Genomic DNA, 24,631 nt, shown 5'->3' on the forward strand with positions numbered 1-24,631 from the left:
GATGCTCTAGAAGAATTCTTTTTGTTTCCAGCTGTATGACATTGGCATTGGTCTGCCGTGCCTGTTGATCACGCAAGTTCTTTCTTCCTTCCATATAGGAACACAACAAGATATTAATATTAATTAAATCTCGTTTCTTATTTATCCAATATCCCGCAGTCGTTCCTAACACACCCAATGGAAGATATCGCACTGCTATTACAATAGTGTTGTAACTCAAAATATGTGAAATTTTATATTGTATCATTACTGAACGTAAAATTTGATTCTCTACGCGTCAAAAAAACCGTCGTTAGAATATTGTAAGAAACAATCAAAAGATATCTACTTAACTAAAAATAAGACACACTTTATGTGAGCTAGTTCTGGCCAAAATAATCCTAATTAAAAAACATAAAATATTTTTTCATTTTATTCTAAAAATACATTTGAGAATTGTTTATGTGTCTATAATAAACTATAACGTATAAATTTTAATGATTTTTTTGCGGGAAGCGAGTAATTCATTTTTCATCGATTCTGAAAAGTCCTCTTTTTGAGTTAATACAGTGCGATATATTTATGTAGCTCCCATTTGTAATCTAACAGCACTACGTATGTAGACAATATGTTCTTATATCATCGCTTATCAAACAATACCGCTTACGTATTTTCAATTAATTATAGACGAAAGTGAAAAATTGTATTGCATAGAAGATTTTTTAAGTTATTGTTAATAGGTAATAGGTGCTGTATATGTGATATCAAATAATTGTTCCTATGAGTGTTGGATATATCATGGATATATAATTTTATTGATATACACACTTTTATTTTATTTATTTTTTTCTACTTGAGCGGTGTTGCTTATTATGGGACGACATCGTACGTTTAAAATTTCAAAAGATGCTGCCAACTTCCGTTTATTGTTTTATAACAACTCGTTCCAACAGTGAAATTATTTAGATAGTATCTACACCTAATTAAAGAGATAACTAAAGCAACAAAACCTGTAAATATACCCAAAACTAAGTTTTTTTTACAAACTTGTTTTTGTATAAAGCTTATTTTTTTTCTATCCTCTAAAGAGAATTTCCTATGTGCGATAGGTAGGTATGTACGTATGTAATTTTTACTGCATAAAATCGGTTTCGACTGCATGCAGTTGAGAATTTAACTTCAAAGGTCGGTGTGAACGATTTTCCGAGAATCAAAAGTAGTAATTAAGGGAAATAACAAAAAAAAAACATTTTTTTTCCATACTCTAAGATGTAACTTGGGTTCCTTAGTGACATAAATCAAAGAGGATCAATAAATTTCTACTTTCATTGTTTGTTGCTATGAAACCAAAACGAAATTAATTTGACAATACCTAAACTGAAACATTTTTTTACATTGAAAATGAAGTTATTGCATTTAATAAATAGTGAATGACTTCTTATTCTGTACTTTTGTTTTGTAATAGTTACCTACCTATCTTCTAAACAATGGGAGAATTCAATCCGAAAGTCAGGTAGGTACATAAAGAAAAAGGTGTAATAAGAATAATTACAGCCGATTCATTTTAATAATAATTATTATTAAGATTAAAAGTGTGCGACCGTTTTTACTTATTTAGGCAGTGCTGTAAGTAGACACTACGCAGTTTTAACCCTCAGTCGCACCACTGGGCATGCAAATCTATTGCATAAAGATATAATTGTGTCCGCATTCCACCTATAAAAACGACATTTGAAAATATATTTGGTTTCGTCTACACCCCACTTGCAAAAGCGACGTTTGAAAATATCATTTCGCAGATGGGTGATCCCGCAGCGGCTGGACTCCATGGCATTTGTTGGTCGCGATGTGCTGGCAGTGGCGCACGATATTTACATCATGTTCATCAACATGAAAACCAACACAGAACTGGTCTACGTCGCCAACAGCCAGAAGACTGGTGATGGCGTTGACGTGATCGCCGGTGCGTAATTGTCACAGACACTTGAAAATGGGAGCGAGAATTGAAAAGTGGTTTCTCGCTCCCACTTCGATAATATATCGGCACATAACACGTTTCTCTTTATATAAGATCCAGTAAGGGTTAGCGCATACTGGCGGACGGGAAGATATTAAATTTATGAGTTATTTTATGCTATTTCAATTGAATAAGGTATAAATTATATGCGCCATAAATTCTCTGGTGTGTGTTTGAAGACACCGGGGACTTTTCGACTGCGTAGTTGTTGCGTAGAGCGACCGGGGGCTTGTCTGAGGATGTCGCGGTTTTCCAGCGGATGCTTGCAGTATCATAAGGGATATCTCCCATCAGTGTGCGTTGACAGGCACAGAATTCTCTTCGATGCTCCCCACCGCCGTTCGCCGCTTTGCGCAGGCCCTAAGGTGCTCACCAACTCACCTTTCAGACGACGTTGTTTTTTTACATGGAATTGTGCTCATTACATATGTACGTGATTTTGAATACGTATGGCATTCGAAGGCTCAACTCACACTGGCGCAGAGTCGAAGCGTCGACGCGCGAACGCTCGCATTAGTGCACCGGGATCTCAGACTCTGCACCAGTGTGAGTTCAGCCTAAATTATGTCGTGCCTGTGACTTTAGCGGCTTTCCTCCCATTGTATAATAAATAAAAAATGTAATAGCAACTCTATATACTTCGAAATCGGCTGAAAACGTCCGGTTTGTACTAAAGGGCAATTGAATAAAACCTGATGACAGCCGAAACACGAAGTTTGCCGGGTGACATTGAGAAAATAGAAGCACTGTAGGTACATGTGGCTTTACTCAGAGTAATACAATATGATTGCAAAACTGCTTTATTATACCAAGGGTTATTATACGAAAATGTGGTTGTAATGTTAATCGTCGAGATCTTTTAGGTTTTCCTTCTTGTGTAACACTAGTCTGGATGTATACTTTGAATTAAATAAGGACCTTTTCTATGTGTGGCAGGTCACAGGTCCTTTATGTTCGCGTTTGCAGAGAAAGTCAAGCATCCTCGGATATTCATCATGAGCTATCCAACGTTCACAAATCTGGCTGAACTAAAAGGTGTGTTATTTTGAAGACATAACTTACTTTTCGGCTTTGAAATGGGAGCTTAAATGCTGAATCTATTATCAACGTTGTCAGTGTTAGAGATAGGTAGCTCTTTGAAAACTTGCAACATGATGACAGACTAAATGTAACTTAATGGTTTTTATATATGTAGAGTTCTATTTCGTCGGTTGCTGCCAAATGCACAAGTTGTGGTCGTGAAAGTTATGATAATTACTTGCGCAATTATAACAGAAGTCAGTATCTACAGCGTCAAGAGTACGTCAAGCTTCACACTTAGATTTAATTAGAACTCTACGTCACTTGTGATAAGAAAGGTCCAAAGTCCAGTGTCACATGTGATTTGTACTTCACTGTACTTGCATCTCATAAAGTAATTAGTTTACAAAGAGAGTTTATTGAACGTATAATAATATTATAATTTAAAAACATAAAACTGTGATCCTAGTACATATGAGCGCCGATTATAGGTCAACCGGCGGCGGCGCGCCGACGACAAAGTGTCGGCGGTGGCGGCATTTCGGCGACGCGAGCGTGATCCTAAAGCGAATTTGAATAACGGTGCTTGTTTTTACAAAAACCGTTATTAGTAAAACCGTTAAAAAGAAAGAAAAAATAAAATAACGTATTTTCTATAGTAATCATATTTTTATCAGTTGGATCAGGCTCTCCGATCGTACGCATGCACACGCTTCCGTATTGTGTAGGCTTAGTGAAAATGGCGACGCTAGAAGTTGACAAATTAATTTTTTAAACAAAACATCTTTCAATATAAAGTCACCAACTCATTTTTGTCACCTATCTATGCCACCTCTACTGAGGCCGGCACTGGCGTATACTGCAGAAGACAAGGCATTTTTTTGCCTCACTCTTTGCAAAGAGTTCGCGTCTGGATCTCATCTTACCTCAAACTGGCTGCACTATAGCGCCAATTCGCATACGCCAAAAAGAGGTACTTAGAACTCTGCGGAATCTAGACGTGAATAAAGCTAGCGGGCCAGATGGAATTCCAGCACTAGTCCTACGTAACTGTGCGCCTGAGTTGTCTCCCGTTCTCACACGTCTACGCCTCTACCGCCTCTCACTTGAGACTGAGCTCCCGGTCGTGGAAGCTTGCAAACGTGCAACCTGTGCCGAAAAAGGGAAGCAGAGCTGACTCTGTCAACTATAGACCTATCTCAGTCACTTCCATACTCTGCAAGACTATGGAGCGTATACTCAACAACCGCCTCCGGTCGTACCTTGAAGACGACGACCTCCTCAGTGATCGCCAGTACGAATTCCGACGAGAGCGATCAACTGGGGATCTTCTTGTGTATGCCTGTCACATATGGAGCGAGGCTATAGAAGAGCAAGGTGAAGCACTTGCAGTGTCTTTGGATATTTGTAAAGCCTTTGACAGGATCTGGCACGCAAGCCTTTTAAGTAAGCTTCCCTCCTACGGGCTTCCTACTGACCTTTGCAATCGGATCTCGGATTTCATGAGCGAACGTTCGATTCGAATGGTCTTAGAAGGCTACTCTTCCGAACATATGGCGATAGACTCCTCAGGGTTCCGTACTGTCTGCAACTCTCTTTCTGCGGCATATCATTGATATGTTAATTCCAGGTACCTCTGCGTATGCTGATGACAACATAGTTGTAGATAGGTACTTGACCAATGCAAAGGTCAGTGGAGAGGAAATCCAGTCTTGTGGAGAGTCCATGGTTAGCCGTTTGGATTTGACACACAAGGCAGTCTCCGATTGAGGCGATGCCAATCTTGTCAAATTTAACGCTACCGAAACGCGGCTACCAAGGCGTGTCTAATATTTTCCTACTGTTCCGACTCAACCGGCGAGAGCAAAACCCGGGGGGGGGGGGGTTTAGTGGGGTAGGCCCTCCAGTCTGGAGGGAGAGTGCCCACATAACCCCTGAGTCTCCTTGGACTCAAGGATATCTATAAAGATTTCCCCCCATAAAAAAAGGCGTGTCTATGCTCCACAAAACTTTTCGTGATATATCCATACCGATAGCAGACTGTCTCCAGTTACTTGGAATGGACCTGTCGTTCAATTTGTACTTCGGCTGATACATTGAATCCATGGCTAAACATGCAGCAAGGAAGCTCGAGATCCTTTCCAGGGTGAGGCGTTACTTCACACTGAGTCAGTTGCTTCAGCTGTACAAAGCACATGTCCAGTTGTGCATGGAGTACTGCTGCCACCTTTAGGATGGTTCTGCTACATACCAACTGGCCACCTTGGATTCAATTGACAACCGTGGCAAGAAGCTTATAGGTGACTCGGAATTAGTGGAGGCGAAGCTGCAGAGCCTTGAACACCACCGTAAAGTTGCCAGTTTATCGGTATTTTGCAGGATATACACGAAGAGTGTGCGATGGAATTACACGATTTAATTCCGCATTCTCCTTTTCATCGCCGGGAGACTAGGTGTAGGCTTGGGTTCCACCTCTAAGTTGTGAATATTCCAAAGAGCCGCACGAAGCGTTACACTTCCACATTTATATACTGAACGTTATAACTTGGGCCTTTTCAAGGCGAAAGTGAATAGGCATTATTTAGGTATGCATACACCAACGTCACTTCCCGTCAGGTGAGATGGAGGTCAAATGCGAACTTACATTTTAATAAAAAAGAAGCGTGCGCGTGCGTACAATCGGAGCGCCTGATCGAACTGAACGTCGCGCCGATTGCATTTGTTGGCGGCGGCGGCGCGCCGGCGCAGCGCTAGATCCTAATATTTCGGATCGCAATGAATATCAACATCATGCATGGTGAAATTGTAGGCACATGGGACTAGTCAACTTATCTCTCAGGGTGACGGGCACAGTGGCAGTCACCCTCAGTTCTTTACGATTTAAAGGTCTAAGTGGCACTGCAACTGTTATGGATAGGTGTGTCGTTTAGCATCAGGCGCACGACGTGTTCGTCCCGTCGCTTGGTATCGTAATAAAAAATTTTAATTTATGCGGATTATCACCAGATGCTGATGCTAATGTTGATATTCGCAACAACCCTGCTTGATATTTGCCTTATTGTACAATGCTGTGACTGATTTGTACTTCATTGTTTTTTCTGACCTTTGGAAACTATTTACGATAACCTGACTAAATACTTTTAATCAAATTACATTATAACCGAATTACGCGAAGAATTAATTTTTTGTCATGATTTATGCTATATTTCCTTAATGCTATATGAATGGTAAATTTTTAATGCAATCCGTTTTTGATTACCAATTTTAACGTAACTTAGAATGGAAAAATAGCTGGAAAAGTTGGAAAAGTAGTAGAAAAATATTCTATAGTTGTAGAAACCTTGATTTAGCTTTGATACATCGTAGTTATCGAAAATAATTGTAGATCACGTAATAAAATTAAAGGAAATTACTTTATGTACCTGTTTTTAAACTGTATTAAACTTAACTACTTAGTATAACTTTTTAAATTTAATTTTGACGTACTTATGGAATCCATGTTATTTCCTAAATTATTCAGACGTCGACGTGAATCGTTACAAAGGCTTGTGCGTGTTGGAGGGTGACCTGGTGGCGGGCTTTAGCGGCTTTCCCAACTACTTGGTTACCGTGTGGAGCTGGCGTTCCTGTCAGCGGCTTATCTGCGTACCCACCGGCGTCAGACGCCGCCGGCAAATTTATATGTAAGTGTTCTTAAGTACCTGTAATTGAAAGAGCTGTATCTGATAGCTAAATGTCTACTAGGCAATAAAAAGGCACTTGTATATCTAGGGTCGGCGGGCTAAAGCACATAAGTAAAAACTAACATCATTCATATCGAGTTCTTAGGTTTTTGCGATAGTTACTCATAGGAAATGAAACTATTTTTCCGGATTTAAATCGCGTACAGTTGTTTTTTCAAACAAACCGACGTTTCGGGCCCTTTACAGGTCCCATGGTCACGGTTGACTCAAGTCAGTCAACCGTGACCGATTTAAATCCGGAAAAATAGTTTCATTTCCTATAACATCATTCATTCAAATTAATACTTTTAACTGCCTCTGTGGCCGAACGGTTACCATGCCGGACTGCCACGCAGAGGTCCCAGGTTCGATTCCCGGGTCGGGAGAAATATTTGTATGGCCTACATTTATTTCTCTCGTGAGTGTAATTTGTGGTTGTCTATGTGTGTGTCCATGGCACCCGCGACACAGGGTTTCCCTAGTGCGGGGCCATGTTGAGTGTGTGCGTTATTATTATTATTATTATTAAATATTTAATAAATCTACCGACTAAAGCACGTAAGTCAAACTGACTGAAAGACATTTGTTAGTTCATTAATTTGTAACTTAAATTCCAGTGACGTCTTTTTCAAATTTATCATTCTCTTCATATCTTCCAACATTATAAACAATACAAAAAAATATATAATTATATATTAAATAATGAAGCACTTTTTTGACTTTTGTGCTAATCCGCCGACCCTAAATATAGGTGTACAGACTGTTTTTAGAACTGGGACCAGAGTTGGGCAAAATTTAATTGTTAATTGCGGTTCTCGCAACTAACAATTGATCAATCGTTAATCGCGTATATCTACAATTAACAATTAATCAATTTTTAATTTTTTCAGTGTTTTTGATTAACAACTTACAATTAAAACTGACAATTATGATAAATTTATAGGGCATATGGGGGTGGGTTAGAGGGTGGGTTAGGGGTGGGTTAGGAAGTGGAATAGGGGTGGGTTAGGAGGTGGATTAGGGGTGGGTTTGGAGGTGGATTAGGGGTGGATTAGGGGCTGGGTTAGAGGACGAGTAAGGGGTGGGTTAGGGGGGTAGGGGTGAGTTAGTAGGTGGGTTAGGGGGTGAGTTAGGGGTGGGTTAGGGGGTGGGGTAGGGGTGGATTAGGGTGTGGGTTAGAGGGTGGGTTAGGGCGTGGGTTTGGTGGCAGTCGGTTAGGTGGTGGGTGAGGGTGTGGGTGAGTGGGTTTGTGTGGGTGGGTGAGCGGGTGAGTGGGTGGGTGAGTAGGTGGGTGAGCGGGTGTGTGCGTGAGTTGCGTTAGGGGGTAGGTCACTCACACCTGACCACCCCCAACCGATACCCCAACCGACGCCCCAACCGACCCCCCAACCGACACCCAACCGAATCCCCAACCGGCCCCCCAACCGGCCCCCTAACCCATATTCGTAATGATACTTTAATTCGGTACTTTCGGTTTTAATTGTTAGTTTCAATTGTTTCTTAGAACAACTAAAAAAATTAATTGCAATTAAAATCAATTCAATTGAAATCAATTGCAATTAAATCAATTGCGACACGTCGCAATTGAGTAGAGTTCTGGAATACGAATCTTAGGGTCGTATTCCAGAACTCTGCTCAATGCTAAACTCAGGACTTGAGTATGATTTCAAGCACTGGAAGTACGACCCTAATAGCAAGGATTTGAATATGATTTCTAGTGCTTTAAATCATACTCAAGTCCTGACTTGAGCATTGAGTAAAGTTCTGGAATACGACCCTTAGAAACCGCTGTCTTTTTTTCTGAAACCTATTTTGGTATAAACAAATTTTTGATCAAGTATGAGTTGTCCATAGAAAGTGATAATTTTTCTATAATTGTTAATTTTTAGTTCTGATCAATTCAGTTTCATATACGGATCATTTTATTATATTGGAAGAAAAAATCAGGACAGCAGAAGTTGGTCAAATTTAATAAAATAATTTTTCGTGCAAAAAAAAGAATAAAATTGACAAATTCTTTTTTAGTGCTGATAGACTCAATGTCTTATAAGAATAGTTTCATTTTATCGGAAGAAAAACATCGGACCATCATCGGGGTTATTAATTTTGTATAATATATCAACATAAATCTCGCGCTTGACCAAAAAATTGACTATGTCAAAATTATTTTCACGAAAAATACTTAATGGTTCCTAAGACAGATTCCCTGTATCTCCCATAGTTTCGGATTTTCCCATACTGTTCCGGTAAAAAAAGACACGCTGTATAATATTCTAATTTAGAGAGGTAGTACGTGTACAGGTAGCACAGCTAGAAAATTACACATTCTCAAAATTCTTTGCGGTAATTGTACACTACATGGTACAACATATGCGTGCATACACAAAAGTGACAGTGTGTATTACTTGATGTGTGGCAGTGTGTATATACACGTAATATAAGTTACACTGCGGAAGTATCATATAGTTAGGTAGGCAAAATTTAGTTCAATCACGTGTGTGGAATGTATAGGCCGAGTCGTTCACACCCACTGGTGTGCGAATGCTGGGGCGAGGGGCTAATCGTGTGGGAGGTGACGCCTTGCTACAAGCACACGTTGATGATGAAGCGCGCCAAGGAGGAGGTCACGGGCTGGGAGGTGTCGTCGCCGCCGCTAGTCGGTGTCTGCTTTACCATCGACGGCGCGCTCTACGCCGTAGACTCCAAAGCCAACCTTTACGCCGTAAGAAGTATTTAATTACGTAAACAAGATTTGTTTCTGACGTAAACGTAATCCTATACCTACCTGATTATCACTAATTTCAGGCTTCTTACCACGGTATGACTTCGTTTTATTTTCCTGATATTTCGGAACGGTTGACAGCTTTAAGAGCTGACATATCTGTCTACCCTCTTGCGCTGTCGACGTCTACTACCTTCATCATCATGCATAAAGCGAGCATTAATCTACTTCATCGTTTGATACGTAATAACCGTTACATATAGGAAATGAAGCTATTTTTCCGGATTTAAATCGCGTATATTTGTTATTTCAAACAAACCGACGTTTCGGGTCCTTTTCAGGTCCCATGGTCACGGTTGACTGAGGTGGTACGGTCTTCAACCAGTTATGTCTATTTATATCAACCAGTTATATTGATGCAAATAATTTTTTCCTATTTTTTCACTATAGTTACCATAGTTATTAATTAAATACCTTATTTTTAATTTTACAAAGAAAACATTCCAATTTACGCTACATTAAGTTTTACAAATTATTTTATTGAATGAATTTTTATTAAGTTCAATTTATTATTAATTAATAATAGAAATTAGAATAAACTAAAACATATTAATTAGTACTGCAGTCTTATGTCTGTTTGGGATTTTTCATTAGAGGAAATACTGGATCCCAAGATGGTGGTACTGAGAAACCATCTTCCCTGTTGAAATTAGGATGTTTTTTAATTTCAATGGCCTCTCGCAGCATCCTGAGTTGATAACGGACTTCTTTTGCAAGGACCTGGGGTTTGTCAAACTTCATTGAATGTGTAGGTTTATCCATGACATGCTCGCAGACTGCAGACTTGTTTACGTGACGGTGGTTGACATCAGCTATATGTTCTTTGACGCTGGTACAAATACTTCGCTTTGTTTGTCCAATATAAGAGAGACCGCACTCACAGTCAAGCTTGTAAACTCCTGCATCCTGTAAGGGGATGTTACATTTCACGGGTCTCGGGAACTGAGAAATCTTCCTCACGGGCTTGAAATAGGTCTTGATAGATGCACACCTGAGGACTCTTCCAATCTTGTCTGTAACACCTCTCACGTAAGGTAAGATGACAGGTCTTCGCTCGACTGTTGGTGGTTTCACACGGGGCCTGCGGCATTGGCGTAGAATCTTCAACTTATTCGCATGTAGGACTTGCTTTATATGCTGAAGTTCCCCTGCCACATGATTACTGTCGCAGACACCATCAGTCCACCGTGACCATGGGACCTGTAAAGGGCCCGAAACGTCGGTTTGTTTGAAAAAACAAATATACGCGATTTAAATCCGGAAGTATAGTTTCATTTCCTATGTGTAACAATCGCGAAAACCTAAGAACCGTTACATGTTTGAAAAAGTGTCGAGTGATTTATATTTGTTACATTTGGAGTGCAGTGTTCGGTTAAGTAAAAATGATTTTGAGTTATGTGATCGTGTTACATTTCTACAAGCGCAGCGTACTGCTGAGCTACTTGTTTACTTTGATTAGTAAACAACACCCGACACGTACGTGCATGATAACTCGGAAGGAACTCGAACGGTTATAAACCTGTCTAACTAGGTACTGACTGAACCAGCAATTAATGTCCTGGAAAAAGGATTGAATTTCGCGTCTACCCTCACACACATTCCATTTGAAAACGTCATATGTGGTGTTGTAATAGGATACCAGCTAGTGATGCTGAAACCCTACGTCCAGACGTGGCTGTAGTCTTACGACACACTCGTCTACGCAAAATAAAAGCTTCACATCTAACATACAACCCGACTGGCAGAGTGAAACGACATACGGATGCCATTGTTGCTGAATGTAGGAGCGCTATCCCAGTTGATAATGAAAAACAACTATTACGTCTACGTATTATCCAAACGCCGAGGCTTTATGGTTTGCCAAAGGTCCACAAAGCTAGCGTACCATTACACCTCTAGTAGTCACAACGACCTCTTTTGGAAAGGACTCCAGGCATTTCATTGAGATTCTAAACAGTACTACATTTAATGAGAATGAGACAATGACTAGTTATGACGTTGAGTCTCTTTTCACACGTACCAATAAAGGAGTGCATTGCAATCTCCCAATGGAGATTACTAAATTACTTGAACATTGCTTAAACACGAGCTACTTCCTGTCCAATGACCAATACTACATTCAGATTGATGGTGTAGCGATGGGTAGTCCCGTTACTCCCATTGTTGCCAACATTTGGATGGAACACTATGATTACGCCGCCATTCTGTCAGCACCATCAATAATAAAACTATGGAAGTTCGATGACGTTTTTTGCGTAATGGAAGGAAAGGAGCAACATATACAAAATTATTTAGCACGTCTTAACAACACCCATAACAAAATGAAGTTCACTTGTGAAATGGAGAAAAATCGCGCGCTTGCATTTTTGGATGTATTGGTCAAAGTCCGACATGACGGTTCACTTGGTCATTCTGTGTACAGAAAACCAACTTACACAGATAAATATTTACATGCCACTTCACATCATCACCCAAAACACCTACATTCGGTCGTCAGGTCATTAACCAATAGAGCTTATGTGATCTTTGTGATACACACCACCTGTCACAGGAACAGGAGCACGTTAAGACGATTTTCCGACAGAATGGATACGAAATAAAAACATCTAAACCAATACACAAAAGGAAGAAGCAAATTGACGTACAGAGACTACCAGTTTTTCTGCCCTGCTTTACAAAGGGTGAGAGATAAAATAGGCAGGTTGCTAAGGAAGTTTTCCATAAAAACTGTTTTCACCCCTTAACCAAAATAGGAAAACTACGTTCACCAAAAGACCACCTTCCTTTACAAACACCGGGTTTCTATAAAGTGAACTACAGTTGTGGGAGCTCGTATATCGGTCAGACTAAACGAACAATTGTCGATCGTATGAAGGAACACATCCGAGCAGTAAAAAACAATGAAGCACAGAAGTCTGCTATAGGACAACATCTCACACAGACTGATACTAACCACTGGATCGAGTTGCATAGCCCCCAGGTACTGTCGACAGAACGTCACTATATGTATACCACGGTTGGTACGAGAAGCCATCGAGATCACGAAGTACAAAACGTTTAACCGTGATGATGGTTTTAAACTGTTCAGTGCATGGAATCCGGTCCTTAGTGCGGCAGTAATAAAAACAAAAACACCTCGTGTGCACTTTTGCGTGTGTGTACAGTGAGTGTGGCTTGTGGGAAAAAAGTGAGTGACAATGGTAATACCACAACAAATCGCGATGAAGGCAGTAGTCGTCGACAGCGCAAGAGGGTAGACAGATATGTCTGCTCTTAAAGCTGTACCATCTGCCGCCATCCAGTTAACCCGTGACCATGGAGCGTGCAACAGTTCCGAAATATCGGGAAAATAAAAAGTAGTCATACCGTGATACGAAGCCTGAAATTAGTGATAATCATTTAGTGAATAACCACGAAAACCTTAAATCTATATCTACCTAATAAAACTTTGTTATTCAAAATAATATAAATGTCAATACGAGTTTCATGAATGTATATATCAAAATATAAGTCATTGTGTACAGTCGATGCCCTAAGATGTACTACTCAACAAAGTCTAGGGAACAAAACAGTTATTAACTTACTCAATAGCATCTCAATAGGTATTCTTTTTAGAAAAAGTACTAGCCGTTGAAAATTATAAATGTAAATTATAATAATCTCAGTCCAGAGTACTAAAAAAACCGACCTCAAAAGTAGGTAGAATTACCAAGTTTTATTGTAAATCGGTTACTGGAAAGTGCGCAAATCCGGATTCATTCCCTAGTTCACCACTATACGGGACTTGACACAAGAGATAATAAAAATCAACTCTCAGTACTCAAGTATATTGAGAGAAAAACGCCTTTAATTGGAGAATAGCAAAATCAACCATTGAAATAATTGCTCCTTATAATAAAATTTAGGCGCTATCTATAAAAATGAATCTTCATGTGTGAACAGCCACCCTCAGGGGTGGATGATTTTCTTCAAAATTAAATAGGACCGCTACACATGGTAACCCTCTTTCCAACAAAAAAAGAATCATGAAAATCGGTTCACAAATGCTATTTTACTTATTACTATCTATAATAATTTCTATTCTTATGTTGGATTTAATAGACACTTCTTTAATAGTTCTTATTATTTGTAAAATATAATCGTAACGTAACGAGTAATGCAACGTGTAACGCTATGCAACGCCGGGATTATTAAATTGAAACCGTAAAAGGGTCGCCACAGGACAGGCTTAGCCTAGTGTGGAACCACCTGTAATGCACAATGTTTTCAGGCATGGCATCACGTTATCAACGCATGTTTTTGTTAATGTTTAACACATATTTATTGTTAATTTAGCATTAGTCTCTTGTTCTTTCCTTAATAATGTAAATATGTTAAGTATTTTGTTTTTCTTTGTGATTGTGATGCCAAATAAACATATTCTATTCTATTCTAAATACCGGAGTTATTGCGTAACATATATACAAAAAGAAACAGTTGAATTGAGAACCTCCTCCTTTTTTGAAGTCGATTAAAAACTCTATTAAATTGTGGTTCGAAATTTAAAAAAAATAAAACAATAAGCAAACGCGTTTTGAAATTAGGAGGGAAAACCCTATATGGGTGTCATGTAGCGCACAGGTTTTTCTAATGTAAGCAATTGCGAGTTTATGATTACTATATGTTTGTTTATCTTGTGTTAAACAATTTTTCATTGCTTTCATTACTTTTGTGATTTTAAGCGTCATGTTACATCATCATTTAACACGGGACGAGATTCTTAGGACTGTGGATATGTCGGTATCTGGACGCAATCTGTGTGATGTTGCATCCGCTGTTAACTCGCAACCAAGCGTAATTTGCCGATTGTGAGCACACTAGAGGGCTACAGCAGATGTAACCGAACGTCACTGAGGAAGATGCAGGGTCACTATCCAGAGACAAGATTGTTTTTTGAAAAAAATAAACATAATACAATACAAAATACAAAATACTGTAAGCAAGCCCCATATTGCATCTCCACAACTGGTAGAAAGACTGCCGTCCCTGCAGCAAGTGGTTGTTAGTGGCTAAACTGCTAGGCAAAGATTACATACAGATTACAGTCCATACATGGAGATCGCTTAGAGTTCCAGCTCTACGTTGGAAGTCGAGGACGTGGTTTATGGCGGGCTAACGCAGATTTGCACTGGACTGAAACTCAGTGGGCGCGTGTGCTTTTTTCTTACGAGGCTTGGTTCGGGTTTCATCCAGATTTAAAAAGAGTGCGAGTTTTGCGAGACGCTGGTAGCAATTTGGAGGTCGGGTCTGAACAGTTGCATTGCGTCTGACGGCGAGTTGTAGCTGCTTGTACTGCCACACTGAGCACTCGGTTCTGGAGGCTAGCGGGATCCGAAGCACGGTGCACCGCTGGCCGACCGTGGGAAGTTGGGGGCCCAAGTAGCGGGAAAGCCACCCGTGAAAGGCTGCCCCGCCACCCAACGAAAAATCCCGGAATGCTCCACCTTGCCGGTTGGCGACCGGAAGGGAGGACTAGGTGGCCATCTCCGGGGGGGTTCGGGCGTCCCCGCGGTCTCCAAGCCGATTGTAACCTCGTGTGGCAGTATGAGTCTGCTGCTTGGTTGAACACGACGCAGTGCCTCGTTCAACTGCCTTCCTCCTGCCTATTCACTTCTCCAAAACAGAATGAAAAACTTTAAAAATGGAAAAAAGTATACACAGCGGTTGCACGTCCTCCCACTAAAAGTGCACCTCACTAACATCCGAGGTCTGCACTCAAATCTCGATTCGGTCCACTACCACCTTGAAACCGACAAACCGCAGCTGCTGTTCCTCACAGAGACGCAGATCAGATGTCCGACTGACGCAGCGTACCTCAGCTACCCCGGGTATACTCTGGAGCACAGGTTCGTACCTCGTGCCGGAGTCTGTGTGTACGTTCGCGATGACATCTGTGTCAAGCGTCTCAAGAACCTTGAGGCACCGAGTTTTTCAATTTTATGGCTTCTGGTTGACACAGGAGTTACACAAATAGTGTACTGCTGTGTTTACCGATCGCACAGTGGAGATCAGGAGACGACCAAGCTGTTCCAATATCTAAGTGAGACGTCTGATGAGATTCAGCATAGGTACCCAGCGGCGCAACTAGTCATTCTGGGGGACTTTAATGCACACCATCAAGAATGGTTGTTCCCATACCAGAAGACCGATCACGCTGGGAGAGAGACGCGTAAACTTGCGTTAACGCTAAGCTTATCCCAGCTTGTCAGTGGCGCCACTAGGATACCAGATGTTGAATCCCATACGGCTAATTGCTTGGACCTTCTGCTGACAACTGATCCGGACCGATACTCTGTGGTTGTGGAGGCCCCACTGGGTACTTCCGACCATTGTCTGGTGAAAACTGTATCCGTATACTCCCCACCCGATCAGGGCCCTAGTGGTATGAGACGGGTGTGGCGATACAAGTTAGCAGATTGGGACGAAATGCGCCATTTCTTTGCGTCATATCCCTGGCAGGCGTGCTTTACTTCAGGAGACTCGTCGAGCTGTGCTGATGCTGTAGTCGAGGTCTTGCGTTTGGGTATGGAGTATTACATTCCATACTCTGATGTACCCAATGGACCCCAAGCTCGTCCATGGTTTAACGCTAATTGTAGTTGTGCTGAAGCACGTAAACAGTCCGCGTACCAAGCTTGGGCAGATGCTCGACTACGCAAAACTCCGAGTACTCAGAACATGAAGAAAGCTTTTAATAAGGCCGCCAAGAAGTGCAAAAGCATGTTACGTAGGGCCAAGTTCGACCATGTGCGCCGCATAGGAGCCAAGCTTGCCTCTTATCCAGCAGGCAGCAAATCCTTTTGGTCCCTGGCCAAAGCGGTCGAATCGAACTTTTGTCGCCCATCTTTGCCACCTCTGCTGAGGCCGGATGGTTCGCTGGCTCATACTGCGGAAGAGAAGGCGAATCTCTTTGCCTCACTCTTTGCAGAAAATTCGCGTCTAGATGCCGCAGGGACCCTACCACCTACTTTACCTCAGGCTGGCTGCACTATGGCGCCAGTTCGCATACGCCAAAAAGAGGTACTTAGAACTCTGCGAAATCTAGACGTGAATAAAGCTAGCGGGCCAGATGGAATTCCAGCAATAGTCCTGCGTAACTGTGCACCTGAGTTGTCTCCTGTTCTCACACGCCTGTACCGCCTCTCACTTGAGACTGGTGTAGTTCCCAGGTCGTGGAAGCTTGCAAACGTGCAACCTGTACCAAAAAAGGGAAGCAGAGCTGACCCTGTCAACTATAGACCTATCTCAGTCACTTCCATACTCTGCAAGACTATGGAACGTGTACTCAACAACCGTCTCCTATCGTACCTTGAAGACAACGATCTCCTCAGTGATCGCCAGTACGGATTCCGACGAGGGCGATCTACTGGGGATCTTCTTGTGTATGCCTGTCACATATGGAGCGAGGCTATAGAAAAGCAAGGCGAAGCACTTGCAGTGTCTTTGGACATTTCTAAAGCCTTTGACAGGGTCTGGCACGCAAGCCTTTTAAGCAAGCTTCCCTCTTATGGGCTTCCCACTGACCTTTGCAATTGGATCTCGGATTTCTTGAGCGAACGTTCGATTCGAGTGGTCTTAGAAGGCTACTCTTCCGAACATATGGCGATAGATGCCGGAGTTCCTCAGGGTTCCGTACTGTCTGCAACTCTCTTTCTGCTGCATATCAATGATATGTTAATTCCAGGTACCTTTGCGTATGCTGATGACAGCACAGTTGTAGATAGGTACTTGACCAATGCAAGGGTCAGTGGAGAGGAAATCCAGTCTTGTCGAGAGTCCATGGTTAGCCGTTTAGATTTGACACTCCAGGCAGTCTCCGATTGGGGCAATGCCAATCTTGTCAAATTTAACGCTACCAAAACGCAGGCGTGTCTATTCTCCACAAAACGGAGTCCCTTTGAGCTGACTCCGACTTTTCGTGATATATCCATACCGATAGCCGATTGTCTCCAGCTACTTGGAATGGACCTGTCGTCCAATTTGAACTTCGGCAGATACATTGAATCCACGGCCAAAAATGCAGCAAGGAAGCTTGGGATCCTTTCCAGGGTGAGGCGGTACTTTACACCGGGACAGTTGCTCCAGCTGTACCAAGCACAAGTCCGATCGTGCATGGAGTACTGCTGCCACCTTTGGGATGGCTCTGCGACATATCAACTGGCCACTTTGGATTCAATTGACAACCGTGCCAAGAGGCTTATAGGTGACTCGGAATTAGTGGAGGCGAAGCTGCAGAGCCTTGAACACCGCCGTAAAGTTGCCTGCTTATCGGTATTTTACAGGATATATCACGGAGAGTGTGCGATGGAATTACATGATTTAATTCCGCCTTCCCCTTTCCATCACCGGGGGACTAGGCGTAGGCTTGGGTTCCACCCCTATGTTGTGGATATTCCAAAGATTCGCACGAAGCGTTACGCTTCCACATTTATATGGCGAACGGCTATGGAGTGGAATTCCCTGCCTGCAGACTTGTTCCCTGAACGTTATAACTTGGACCTTTTCAAGGCGAGAGTGAATAGGCATTATTTAGGTGTGCATGCTCCATCGTCGACCTCATCGTCACTTTCCATCAGGTGAGATGGAGGTCAAATGCGCACCTATATTTTATAAAAAAAAAAAAAAAAAAAAAAAAAACAGTTGACTCCAGAATCCTCAGGAAGTTCATCTATACCAAGGTGGAACGATAATGGTGCGAGCTGGAATTCGTCTAGTTGGAAGAGCTGATCTCGTTTAGATACAAGGCAATTTGAATGCGGAACAATACTGCGACGATGTTATGCGACTCCTGGTAATCCCTCACCGACAGCAGCTCGGCCAAGATATCATGTTTATGCACGATAATGCACATACACGCGTTGCAGGGCTATTGATGATTATGTTCCACGAGTACGATAAGTATAACGTTGTTAGAGTGGCTTGCTCAGCAGCCGATCTCGGTTCCTTTGAGCATGTATGGGATTTAAGCTGGAGAAAAGGATTTAAGAATCTTCCTCAAAATTTACACACAGAAGAAGAGCTTCTTTCACGTTCCAGAATATGGTGTCTTATTCCACAGGCGACAATTGACAACCTTATACTACCACGCTATTATAGAATAGTCGCTAATGCCTTAGGAGGTCCGACTGACTATTAAAAAACTTATTTAATAGCTTTTTTATAATTTTCACTACTACAATATTTTTTAGTTAAAACTATAAAAAATCTTGTATTTTTGTATTGCATTTTTTATAAATTAAAAAATTTTGTTTTTATTTTGTCACTTTTTTATTTTATGATAAATTTTGATTTTTCTCCTTGACAATCATTTTATTATTTTATCATTAAAATGAATATTAAATAACGCTTCTTTTGATGTACCTACAACTTATAAGGAAATAGTTGATGGTTAAATTGAAAAAATATAATAACCAACCACTTGGTTCTTAATCTGCATTAAGTGTGAAATTAGTGTTAGACAAACTTAACCTTTAACTGTGAGCCGTAAAATTAACTTTGGTGTGACTTCTAGATTGCATAATTAGTTAAAGACGCTTTAAGAAACTGACCTTTACTGTCGTAGTTTTCAACCACAAAGTTGGAATTCCTTAACACTTTTCTGTAGTAAGAAGGCTCTCGGGACCAAAAGGTCGGCTAATGGGTCAGGCATCTTAGAGCATCGACTGTACGTAGTTAACATAGTTACTTGCTAGTAGCACATGTGAGATAACCAGCATGTGTACACGCGTAAAGTGCATGCCGATTGCAGGCATAAGGTATTTGCTTTTGTAAAGGCTTAATAGGTTAGCCAGCTGCCAGGGTTGTCTATTTCGGCTTTTGTGAGTAACAAAATCTTCAAATAATTACTTTTTTATGTAGGTACCTACTTGCAATATCCGTAGAGTATATGAACACAATGGTCATCTAGGTGACTTCAGACGGCATTAACATGGTGACCAACGTGGTATGGGAAGCGGATATAAAAGGTGAAAACACACCGCACATCTGTGCCTTCGGCAACGGCATTCTGTTATACGGACCAGACCGCAATATCAGAGTAAGGAAGTTTCAATATCTAAGTCAGGCTTGATATTTAACATTAGAAGATACATTTTATTGTACTTAGCTAGGTAAAGCATCGAGGTGACGAATTTGTCTCGTACACGTAATAAAAACACTCTTATGAAAATCTTGCCATAATCTCCGTCGATACCTAGGTCGTTATTTTCGTTTTACGAACCACATACTTACAACTTTACTTATAGGACTTACCTTGATTTTTTTTGCAAAATTGTTAGTGTAAATTCTTGGAATGAAAGAAGTGTTTCGGGATCGCCTTCTTAACACATTAAATCCATCTTTGTAAGGTTCGTAAAACAGTAGAGTATATAGTATATTTTAATTTAATTTTAACACTTATAAACCCTTGTTCCATCTCGATGATTTTGAGCTTAGTACACTTTGTTATGTTCAGTGGCTCAAAAAAGTAGAAAATGATTGGAGCATAGTATGGATACGATCACTGGAGGGCGATAAGGAAGTCGTAAAAGACGAGGTAGCAAAGAAGGCTGACGGATCTAAATCTAAACAAAGTGTCAAAGGTGGAATTAAGAGTACTACGATTGTGGAAAAAGCGACTAGGGAGAGTGAGACTTTTCATCGTCGACGTGCATCGGAGGTGGCTTTGGATGTGGCCGAGAGGCTCTTGAGCAGCGCAAGCGCAGAGTGTGCTGCTATGTGGACGCGTGCAGGTCGGGTCTTGCGGCTCCTTGCGCCTGCTTCGCCCGATGACAACTGTCCCGAGGTGCGGCTGCAAGCGTACAAACAGCGGTAACAGCCTTACAGCCTTCATAATTATGACTTTATTATTTATTTATTTATTCATGGAAAACTAACAACTTCAATCATTTAATAAAAACAGAGAAAGAAACATAAAGCCAATTACAGGTTTCCACCAAACAAACAAACGAACAATAAACAGTATTTGTTAACAACATGCACTTACAAATATAACAACCCAATACCAGCGTCAACAGTCACGAATTATTCAATAAAATTAAATAAAATGTCCATCAGTTTACGCTTTAGCGCGTCAACATTACAATTAAATATATGAATCAACATCCAGGTCATGATTGTTCAGCGCACTATCCAAGCTCTTGCTAGCTCTACATCGAAAACTGTTTTGTCTATAATTAGTAGCTAAAGATGACAGTGTCTCCTAGAACACGTAAGTACATTAAACGAAATATCACTCAATAGGTCGAGACAGTCAACATTACTGTTTATGATGTTAATAATATACGCGATATCAAAGATTTTTCAGCGAATATTTAGAGGTAATAGGTTTAGATCCTTACAGAGACGTAGGTAGTCGAATGAATTATAAGACTTACTCATTTCATTGCATAACAATTTAATAAATTTATTTTGGACTCGTTCAATTCTGTCGATATAGACTTGCTATCTCGGATTCCAGATTTGGGAAGCATATTCTAACATACTACGAACATATGCACAATATAATATTCGTAAAGTACTTGGCTTGGAGAAACAGACTGAGTTAAGCATTATGAATCCAAGAGACTAGTAGCCTTGGAGACAACATCATCTATAAGAGCATCAAAGATCAGCTTTGAATCATGGATGACACCCAGTTCCTTAATGACTGTCTTTCGTTCGAAAGTGCGATTTTTCAGACTACAAGACTTAAGAATAGTTTTAACCTTGCGTGAAAAAGTCATTAAAAAGCCTGGTGATAACCGACACGCCTGTCTATAACAATTGCAGTGCCACTCAGAGCTTTAAATCGCAAAGTCTGAGGTACACTGCCACTGCGCCCGTCACCTTGAGACATAAGTTGAAAAGCCCCATATAATATGCCTGTAATTTGACCAGAATCCTTAGGTACCCTTCAAAGCGAAACACTGTAATGCTAATAGAAAAGTTAATCTTTTCTATTAACGGTTAAATGCAATTTCAGGAGCATAGAGAAGATTCAAATGATCGCCCCAAATTTCAAACACGTTGTCACTATGAACGATCATGGAACGTTAAGCGTTTACGAGATAATGTCCGCAAAGCTGGTCAGTGCACTTCGTATCGTACGTACTTTACTAGCCTTTGTTAGGGGTAGTTGTTGACAAATTTTTTTGGGATGTGTTGGCAGGTGCTGGTGAAATACGTCGACGGAAGCGAGATATCATTCACAGCGAGTCTAGTGGACCCGTTACTGGCTGTGTATGGCGAGGCTTTATGCGGTTTCAACTATGGACTAACTCTGCTAGAGTGGCAGGAGCGCGAGGAGGGCCGCGGTGATCTGGTAAAGGTTGCGTCTGTCTGCCTCACACACCAGTCGGTGTCGCGGGTAGTCTTTTCACCCTCTGGTCGTGAGCTCATCGCTGCGGCCATGTCAGCTGGACATATTTTTTTGTACAAGGTTAGTATCGCCGCTTATCTCGGGACTACTTACTTAACCCACCTAATGGCATTAGTTTTTTCAATTTATTATTAAGGAATAACTTAGGCCAAAATAGTTAACCACAATGACATAAATTATTGAAGTCTACATTACAGGATAATGTTCTCGGTGAGGGAGCACCCTTATAAATAAACAGAACAAAACAAAAGTAGTAGTAGTGGGCTTAGAGAATTTTAAATTTTAATTAAAGTCGACCATAACTTATTTGTCGTGATGTTACGTAATATTAATAATATTTAATATATATTTAATATATAACTAATAATTTATTATATACTTGGTACTTGGTGCAACGCGCTGGTATCCGCAACTCGACCACAAAGCGCCTATTTCGTGTGTGGAATTTATTATATAATATATATTTTATAACATAATTATTGACTTTAGTTGAGCGGACAAGTTTTCGGCAAATCGTTCTCGTAGCGCCTATTTTGTTTACGCGTGGGTTGCACGTTACAAAAGTCTACTCTCTAGCTGCATCAGAAATCTTGGTTGTTGATTATTGAAATATTATTATATTAAGTAACTAGATTGTAACTATTCTCAAATTCATTTATTCCAAAATTTACAAAATGCATTTATGAACAATAATAAAATGTATAACCTAAAGATCAGCACAAGGCTTCGTCAATAGGTAATCTAATACAAAAAAAGTGAGATTCACGAGAAATATACTTAATTTAAAAAGAAATCCCGCCCTGTATCGTGCCCGGGGCAAAAGTTCCCATTATACTGGCAGCATTGCCTCGCTGGACAGCAATGGACACCTGCTGAACCAACCATGACCCAGAGCGGTGATCGCAGCCCCTGTCTCTGAGTCGGCGACCCAACTCTTTAAATAGGTCCCGAGCTTCCGAACCCCAAGGCCCCGCCGTCTCGACCGCGACCGGTACAAAGTCGTGCACAGGCTCCAAGGCAGAATATTTCGCGTGTTTTAGTTTCGCGGCACTTTCCGCCGCGGAACCCGCCATCTGCGAAGTTTGTCTTATGTGGGACGCAGCAAAAGTACTTACGCATGTTGCGTCCCACAGAAGACAACGACCTTTCCGCCAAGGAACCAATGTCAAACCGTCCGGCCTTTTACCGTCTATTCGACTCAGGCCCGGGGGCTCGAGCACGCAAGGGACATTAGCCGACACCATCGCCCGTCGCACAACGTCATTAATGGCATGGTGTCTGGGAAAACGACCCGCACACCTTCGGCAGCTCAAACCGTGGTGTCCGTCCTCCCTCACCATAGCCCCACACACACAGCGGTGTGGTTCACAAACCTTGCTTCCCAATCTCAGTGCTACTGCTATCCTTAAAGATGTGTTGTCGAGCAGAGTACCCAACTGGGGAGATGGCAAAGCATGTAACCACGCTCCCGATTCTGATTTAGCGACCGCTCTCAGACGGGCCACATCGGCACCCGAAGCACCCTCCAACAAGGAACTATACCTTCGTTTGCATAGAACGTCGTCCCAATTTCTCTGCAAACTAGGATTATCCGGGTGCTCGTCGCTTGGGCAAAGACTTGACCACCAGGTAAGAGCTTCTGCTTGGAATGGTATGCGAATATCGCTGCCATTTTGAGCTAAAATGCGAGCAACGAGATCCGCAGAGCCATAAGACGAAGCCAGAAACCCCACAAAGCCCACATCTTGCACTCGACGCACTCCAAGTCCACCATGCCTAATGGGAAGTGCAGCTTGACACCACTGTGGTAGAGTAATACTTATGTTTAGCACTATCTCCAGCGTAACTCTGAGTACATCATCTACAAGGGCCACGTCTCGCTCAAAAAGCCACGTGGGAGATGTCCTCAATATATAAGTCATTCGGGGCATCCCTAAACAATTCCGCAACAAGACGAGCGCCACATGAGCCGATAGATGCGACAAATGTTCCCGTGCAGCTAAAAGTGCCAGTCTTTTTGTTTGAAGAGCAGAACTGACACCCTCAGGAAATATTGGCGCACCCAATAGGCTGACAGACGACCTATCCAGCTGCTTGATGCCCGGCAAAAGAACCATCAAATTTTCTAGTACGTCCGCGTTCATAAATCCACAATTAAATAACTCGCACTTATTTGGATTTATTTCTAGACCAACAGCTTTCAAAGCTACTCCGAGACTCTTTAAATCTTGCAAAACCACTTCTGGACTTCCGCCAATAGTGCCATCATCTAGGTACCAGACATTCAATGGTGAGTCCAATGATGATATGATTTTCTGGATAGCCAAACAGAACAATAAAGGCCCCAGAGGATCGCCCTGTTGAGCACCCACCTACGATAAGATGGAATTTTCACCGTAGAAAAGATTACTGGGGACCGAGTAACACCGGTAGACAAAGGGGTACAGGGATGGCACATTTTCCAAAATTTCCGACAAAATAATATCTCTCTCCACACTGTTAAAAGCGTTCCTAATATCTATTTTGACGACCACTGTATCTGTACCCTCATGGCCCATCGCAAAAGAGCGGGTGGCGTGTATCGCCGCCTCGCAGCCCAGTGGCGTCCCGAATCCCACCTGCCTCGGCTGAAGGTGGGTCGACATTATGTCTCTAACTGACCTACAGCAAAGCTTTGCCACTAGGCGGCGATACATACCACCCACGGCAATTGG

General features: G+C 41.6%; 1 protein-coding gene across 1 annotated transcript; it reads left to right on the forward strand.

The window, feature by feature from the left end:
- The first annotated feature begins 1,466 nt into the window (after positions 1–1,466).
- LOC113226139 lies at positions 1,467–22,052 on the forward strand. Its single transcript, XM_026458668.1, has 9 exons — positions 1,467–1,492; positions 1,779–1,942; positions 2,933–3,031; positions 6,537–6,699; positions 9,250–9,460; positions 19,467–19,595; positions 20,013–20,368; positions 21,522–21,624; positions 21,708–22,052. The coding sequence occupies exons 1-9, from the start codon at positions 1,467–1,469 to the stop codon at positions 22,050–22,052; spliced, it is 1,596 nt and encodes a 531-aa protein (XP_026314453.1).
- Positions 22,053–24,631: the final 2,579 nt, after the last annotated feature.

This window comes from Hyposmocoma kahamanoa, unplaced genomic scaffold (assembly GCF_003589595.1).
Source record: "Hyposmocoma kahamanoa isolate Upper Pololo Valley unplaced genomic scaffold, ASM358959v1 182, whole genome shotgun sequence".
Classification (NCBI taxonomy): domain Eukaryota; kingdom Metazoa; phylum Arthropoda; class Insecta; order Lepidoptera; family Cosmopterigidae; genus Hyposmocoma; species Hyposmocoma kahamanoa.